Source organism: Giraffa tippelskirchi, chromosome 1 (genome assembly GCF_054371585.1).
Source record: "Giraffa tippelskirchi isolate mGirTip1 chromosome 1, T2T-mGirTip1v1.2.pri, whole genome shotgun sequence".
Taxonomy (NCBI): Eukaryota; Metazoa; Chordata; class Mammalia; order Artiodactyla; family Giraffidae; genus Giraffa; species Giraffa tippelskirchi.
This window is the reverse complement of record NC_137275.1, coordinates 143,370,262-143,377,789: the sequence shown is the minus strand read 5'-3', so window position 1 is coordinate 143,377,789 and position 7,528 is coordinate 143,370,262. Positions and strand designations below refer to the sequence as shown.

The 7,528-nt window shown below is 46.6% G+C and overlaps 1 protein-coding gene across 1 annotated transcript; it reads right to left on the bottom strand.

Annotated features, from left to right (window-relative positions):
* Positions 1-3,563: 3,563 nt before the first annotated feature.
* On the bottom strand, positions 3,564-4,758 carry LOC145538209 (interferon beta-2-like). The gene has a single exon (XM_081569859.1). It carries the CDS (start codon positions 4,219-4,221, stop codon positions 3,721-3,723), a length of 501 nt encoding a protein of 166 aa, XP_081425985.1. The 5' UTR covers positions 4,222-4,758; the 3' UTR covers positions 3,564-3,720.
* Between the last annotated feature and the right edge of the window lie 2,770 nt (positions 4,759-7,528).

Genomic DNA, 7,528 nt, shown 5'->3' with positions numbered 1-7,528 from the left:
CGGCTCTGTCCTTTAGGCGAGACAGAAAGCGGATCCTTTGCATCTGTTTCAAGTTGTTGAAGATGTCCTTGTTTTTCTGAGAGTGGATCCCAGGCCCCTTCCCGCGAAGAGAGCAAGCGGGGATGCACCAGCAAGTGGATGTGGGCCACAGAGAAGGTCAGCGATTCTGCAGACGGCCGAAAGGGGGCGCGCGAGCACCGCGAAACGATGAGCAAAGAGCATTGTGACGAAACCGCGGACCGCTCGTTTCTCCCGACGACCGCGAGAGCAAGAGCGCGCACGCTGCGGTGCGATCGCTTCTGTTTTCGAATCACAGTCTTGGGAGCGTTGGCAGTTGACTCGCGTGGGGCTGCTGGAGAGACAGGACGCAAAGTTTCCACAGGGCTTTTTATACGAGCCCTGATTCAAGGGTGGGCATATCATTAGCCCTTTTATAGAAAAGGCCTGGTTTCCGCTGTCCTGCGTAGGCAGCCAGAATATTGCATTTTCGGGGAGACCGCCTGAGTAGTGGGCTTTCCTTCGAAATGTCAACCTGAACCAGGCCATGTTTGAGGAAAAGAACCCCGAAGGCTGGGGTTCTGAGCGAGATGAGGCTGATCTTACAGATTGGGGCTCCTTTCCGGCACGAGGGAACCACAGCTCAAAGAAAGGGACCGGGCAGCCGTGATGGGGACTATTGGCGATGGCGACGATGGACAGCGCTATGCCCAAAGTGAAACTAGCAAGTGGGCAGGAAACGGTCGGTTACCGGACGCTGTGGGGGCGTTGCTGACAAAGTGAAGCAAAATACCTGCCATGAGACTAGTGGCTGTACCACCGTGATGGGAGGTGCGGAGCGGCGGGCATTGCGAACACGGTGGAAGCCTGCGGGGCTAGGCGACTATTGGCTGTGGAACGGCGGGAGGGCGTTGTGCACAAAGTGAAACACGGCGGCAGCGATGCCACTATTGGCTCTGTGGCGATGGCGGGGGTGGGTGGGCTTTGCGCACGAGGAGCGCGGTGGCTAAGAGATTGTTCGCTGCGGGACCGTGCTGGGACGTTGGCTCACACGATCGAATCCCGCGGGGGCTAGGAGACGATTTGCAGTGAGTCGATGGGAGAGTGTTCCGCACACATTGGATCCTAGTGGAACACAGTGGCCGCGATGAGACTATCGGCTTTACCACGATGTGGGGGTGGGGGTGGGGAGGTGAGGGGCGTTGCGAACACGGTGGAATCCCGCGGTGGCTCAGAGACTCTTCGCTGCGGGACTACGGGAGCGCGTTGGGTACAAAGTGGAACACAGTGGCCGCGTTGACACTATCCGCTATGGGGCGATGGGAGGGCGATCGCCAGCGGTGGCGATGGGAGTCCAGCCGACGTGACTTGACGACAGCGTTGAGGACAAAGTGAGGGCGGGGATCGCGGAGGAGACCATTGATTATGGGACGACAGGAGGGGAAGCGCGCACAGGAGGCCCTGCGGTGGCGAGGAGACAGACTATCTGCTATGGGACAAGGGGACAGAGTTGAGGTCAAAGTTAAAGCCGGTGGTGGGGCTGAGACCTTGGGCGAGGGGAGTATGGCACAGCTTTGAAGAGAAGTGAAACACCACGGCGGGAATGGGATTATTGGCGATGGGACGCTGGGAGAGCGTCGTCGTGCACGACCTGAAATCCGGCGGTGAAGAGGCTCTTGCGAATGAACAGGTGGAAATGTGTTGCGGCCAAAGTGAAAGCTGGCGTCGGCGATGAGACTGTAGGATATGGGGCCGTCTGGGCGGCGTTGCTCTGCGGTTGCGGCGGTGGTTCAGACTTCGCCGTGGGGCGATGGGAGGGCGCTGTGCACAAAGGAAAACACGGGGGCATTGATGCGATTATTGGCTAGGGGCGATGGGAGGGCGTTTCACACACAAGGCAACTCGATTTGGCTTTGAGACGATGGGAGAGCTTTGCGAACAAAGTGAAACACGGCGGTAGCGGAAACTCTCCTGGCGGTCGGACGGTGGATAGCTTTGAGGACAGAGTGAAACCGGCGATGGGATGAGACTGTGGGAGATAGCACCCTGGACGGGTGTGGTGCACACAGGGGAACAATGGCCACGAGACTGTTCGCTGTGAGAAGATGGAAAGGCAAGGCGTTGTGCACAAAGTGAAACACGGTGGCAGCGATGTGAGCTTTGGCGTCGAGTTGATAGAATGGCGTTCTGGACAAAGTGAAAGCAGGTATAGGCGATGAGACAATGGGCTTGGGACGGTGGAACCGCGGTGTGGACAAAGTTAAACCCGGCGATGGGGGTGAGACTGTGAGAGATGGGACGATGGGAGGGCCTTGATCACAAAGAGAAGCCAGGTGGAGTCAGAGAGATTCTAGGCTTAGAGCCACTTTGGACACCGTGAGAAACATCATGGGACCCTGGAAGTGCGTTGCAGACAGAGAACTCCGGTGGTCAGGAGACAAATATGCAACAGGGACGGTTTGGGGCACTTCCTGGGGGTAAGAGGGGATCAGGGAACTGTGCGCCCCTGGAATCCTCCGGCATTTTCAGGGTGTCTTTTAAGTATTCGGCCATGAAGTGGGGGAGTAAGTATTGACTAGCTGAAAAGTAGGAATATTTAAACAAAACACAGCCCTTTATTTTTTAAATTAGTTTTATATTTAATTAATATACTTATTTTAAATTAAATAGTTCAAGTTTTCAGCTTTATAATCAATTTATATAATGCCTTTTAATATTAAGAGTAGAATATTGAAATATGTTTTATATTTAAGAATAGCATTTTATGAAGCTTTATTTAAACGATATGTTCTTTGTACTAAAACAAGTATTTAATATAGTTTTATTTTTCTATCTTTAATGGGTGTAAACTGGTTGATATTTTCAAAATTACTCTTCACTTACTTTTAATGGAGGGATTACCATATCCGACCGTTTTTAATGACCCCGTGACCGCCTTAAGTAATGTTTAACTCATGTTCCTGAAACCTCTGGCCGAGGACTACATTGTTGGAAATGAGGATTGGCATGCACAAGCAACTAAGGACATCTAGAAGGTCAGAATGTTTCATTTACTTTAGTAAGAATTTTATAAACGAAATGGAATTTGCCCAGATTTTATTGACATCAAGAAGGCTTACTCTGTAAGACTCTCAAATGTAAGGTGGTGTACATTTTCCCCAGTTGAAACAAAGACAAAAGAACCCCACATCGTATAGCAGGGCCCTACAGCATGAGCTGTCTGATCCATTTAAAGAAGTGAAGGAGACAAGAGCAGGTCAACTGGACAGATACATGGCAAGTATGCGGATAACGTGGACATGCATCATGGCTTCCTTCTGTTTTAAATTCCTCAAAGGCTTGGGCCGGAAACCACTATTCTGCAGGCTTGTTTTGCAGTAAATGTCTCCAGGGTGCTCTGCAATTTTTCATAAGTGTTGTCACATAAATCAAATTGACACTGTAACTGCCACGTTGACTTTTGTTTCATAAATAATGTATTTCCCATAGAAAAGGTTACATGAATACATAACGCATAAATCAATTTAAAAATAGCTTACAGTCTTTAACTGTCCATTGAAATTCAGGGCATTGCCTTGTTGGTTACTTCACGAGCCTCTGCTGGCTGAAGAGTCTCATGTCAAAGTGACATTGTCCATTCCCAGAGGCACAGGTGGTAGATATTCAGTCACGGAGGTAACCTGTTAGCCTCTTCAGGAAAGAAAAATTCCTGAGCATTTGCACTCACACGACTGTCCAGGCACAGCTGTTGTACTCCTTGGATTTCAGGTACTGCACGAGGCTGAAGTAATATTTCTTCAGGTGAAAAACGGTCGTGTCTCCCATAGTGAAGTTTTTCTTCTGCATTATTTCCTTCTGGATCAGCTCCAGATGATCCATCCGCCCTTGGAGTTCCACAAGGAGGTCCTCAATGATGGTCTCCGACCAGCCAGTGCTGGAGAAGTCTCTGGTGAAAATACCGACGATCTGCTGGAACATCTCATGGATGGCCAATATGGCATCTTCCTTCCGGAACTGCTGTGCTTGCTTCATCTCCTCAGGGACTTGGAAGTCCATTCTGTCGTCGAGGCAACGTTGAGGAGCTGCAGGTAACTGCCGCAGGAGTTTCTGACACACCGTATCACTCCTCCTTTGTTGGAATCGAAGCAAGCTGTGGCTCCTGGAAAGAGCTGTGATGGCGAAACACAGCAGGAGAGCAATCTGGAGGAGGCACTGGTAGGTCATGATGAAAACAGGCACTGGGCTACCTGTTCTGCTAGTAGATGCTGAAGCTGAGTCTTCAAGAGTTTGCAGAATGAATGTCCTTCTTTCTTGAGTGTGGCCTACTTAAATAGGATGGCCCTCCATTCTTTCTATTTGAGAGGAATTTCCCACTTTCCAGTCTCCCTTTTAGTTCTTCTGTGTTGTTTAAATGATTCAGTTCAGTTCAGTCGCTCAGTCATGTCTGACTCTTTGCGACCCCATGAATTGCAGCACGCCAGGCCTCTCTGTCCATCACCAACTCCCGGAGTCTACCCAAACCCATGTCCATCGAGTCGGTGATGCCATCCAACCATCTCATCCTCTGTCGTCCCCTTCTCCTCCCGCCCCCAATCCTACCCAGCATTAGGGTCTTTTCCAATGAGTCAACTCTTCACATGAGGTGGCCAAAGTATTGGAGTTTCAGCTTCAACATCAGTCCCTCCAATGAACACCCAGGATTGATCTCTTTTAGGATGGATTGATTGGATCTCCTTGCAGTCCAAGGGACTCTCAAGAGTCTTCTCCAACACCACGGTTCACAAGCATCAATTCTGCGGTGCTCAGCTTTCTTCACCATCCAACTCTCACATCCATACATGACCACTGGAAAAACCATAGCCTTGACTAGACGGACTTTTGTTGGCAAAGTAATGTCTCTGCTTTTAAATATGCTATCTGGGTTGGCCATAACCTTCCTTCCAAGGAGCAAGCATCTTTTAATTTCATGGCTGCAATCACCATCAGCAGTGATTTTGGAGCCCAAAAAAATAAAGTCTGCCACTGTTTCCACTGTTTCTCCATCTATTTCCCATGAAGTGATGGGACCAGATGACATGATCTTAGTTTTCTGAATGTTGAGCTTTAAGCCAACTTTTTCACTCTCCTCTTTCACCTTCATCAAGAGGCTCTTTAGTTCTTCTTCACTTTCTGCCATAAGGGTGGTATCATCTGCATATCTGAGGTTATTGATATTTCTCCCGGCAATCTTGATTCCAGCTTGTGTTTCTTCCAGCCCAGCGTTTCTCATGATGTACTCTGCATATAAATTAAATAAGCAGGGTGACAATATACAGCCTTGACGTACTCCTTTTCCTATTTGGAACCAGTCTGTTGTTCCATGTCCACTTCTAACTGTTGCTTCCTGACCTGCATACAGGTGTCTCAAGAGACAGGTCAGATGGTCTGGTATTCCCATCTCTTTCAGAATTTTCCACAGTTTATTGTGATCCACACAGTCAAAGGCTTTGGCGTAGTCAATCAAGCAGAAATAGATGTTTTTCTGGAACTCTCTTGCTTTTTCGATGATCCAGCGGATATTGGCAATTTGATCTCTGGTTCCTCTGCCTTTTCTAAAACCAGCTTGAACATCTGGAAGTTCACGGTTTACGTATTGCTGAAGCCTGGCCTGGCGAATTTTGAGCATTACTTTACTAGCATGTGAGATGAGTACAATTGTGCGGTAGTTTGAGCATTCTTTGGCATTGCCTTTCTTTGGGATTGGAACGAACACTGACCTTTTCCAGTCCTGTGGCCACTGCTGTGTTTTCCAGATTTGCTGGCATATTGAGTGCAGCACTTTCACAGCATCATCTTTGAGGATTTGAAATAGCTCAACTGGAATTCCATCACCTCCACTAGCTTTGTTCGTAGTGATGCTTTCTAAGGCCCACTTGACTTCACATTCCAGGATGTCTGGCTCTAGGTGAGTGATCACACCATCGTGATTATCTGGGTCGTGAAGATCTTTTTTGTACAGTTCTTCTGTGTATTCTTGCCACCTCTTCTTATTATCTTCTGCTTCTGTTAGATCCATACCATTTCTGTCCTTTATCGAGCCTATCTTTGCATGAAATATTCCTTTGGTATGTCTAATTTTCTTGAAGAGATCTCTAGTCTTTTCCAACCTGTTGTTTTCCTCTGTTTCTTTGCACTGATATCTGAGGAAGGCTTTCTTATCTCTCCTTGCTATTCTTTGGAACTCTGCATTCACATGGGAATATCTTTCCTTTTCTCCTTTGCTTTTCGCTTCTCTTCTCTTCCCAGCTATCTGTAAGGCCTCCTCATACAGCCATTTTGCTCTTTTGCATTTCTTTTCCATGGGGATTTTCTTGATCCCTGTCTCCTATACAATGTCACAAACCTCTGTCCATAGTTCATCAGGCACTCTGTCTATCAGGTCTAGTCCCTTAAATCTATTTGTCACTTCCACTGTATACTCATAAGGAATTTGATCCAGGTCATACCTGAATGGACTAGTGGTTTTCTCTACTTTCTTCAATTTAAGTCTGAATTTGGCAATAAGCACTTCATGATCTGAGCCACAGTCTGCTCCCAGTCTTGTTTTTGCTGACTGTATACTAGCTACCTCTAAAACTCTTTTTCTTTTTAGCTCTTTGCTTTTAGATTTTATATGTATTAGAGGAAAAGATATACAGTTTGGGAGAATTTCTAATGTTTTGGTAAATTTTCAGTGAATTGCTAAATGCTAAAAAAAAAGAGAAAAAAAAAAGCCTAATCAATTTGAACTGAATTATTACAGGGTTCTTTCATTGGGAAAATATCTTTCTTGCTCTTTTTTCATATTGTTCGATTTTTGAAAGGGTCTTTATTTCTAAGAGTTTACGATTTTAGAAAAAAAATTATTTTTTGTATAAGCTAAGTTTGTGTGAATTTTTTTTAGGCCTTAACTGTAAGCAGCAAGATATTGCATATCTTTATCAACCTTAATTTATTGGTTTATTTGGCAATCGCAGATTATCCAGAATATACCAAAGTAAAGACTCAGTCATATCTCTGTGCAGGCAAATGAATGTTATACAGGCCACGCATAAAAATCCATGATTTCTCTTGTAGGATGCCTTTGTGACCATAACTGAGGGCCAATGTATATTTATTTTGTACATGTATTTATTTCGTTGTGGTCCTTTAATGGACCAGAACTTGGTGGTAGAGATTTGACCAATAAGAAAGTGAAAGAAGGAAGAAAAGAGGCTGAGCCGCACGAAGGGGACAGAGGGGAGAGAGGGGGTGGCATAAGCGACCAAGCTAAGGATGGCTAGGAAAATGTTTTCTGGATTCTGCGGCATTCCCTGTTGAGAGACCAAATTTTCAGCTCGATTAATAAGGGTTTTTATTTGTCCCCAAGTGGGGAGGTTATAAGGTTGATGTCACTGAGGGTGGCGCTTCCTGGAGATCTTTAGAACTGACGTGGCCCGTATTGGCGTTGGATCCTTCTGGGGAGATACAAGAACACCCCTTTCCCTGTAAGATTAGTTTCCCAGATTTCCAT

Excerpts from the sequence above, each read along its gene's own strand:
- LOC145538209 (XM_081569859.1), bottom strand. The coding sequence starts at position 4,221 with ATGACCTACCAGTGCCTCCTCCAGATTGCTCTCCTGCTGTGTTTCGCC.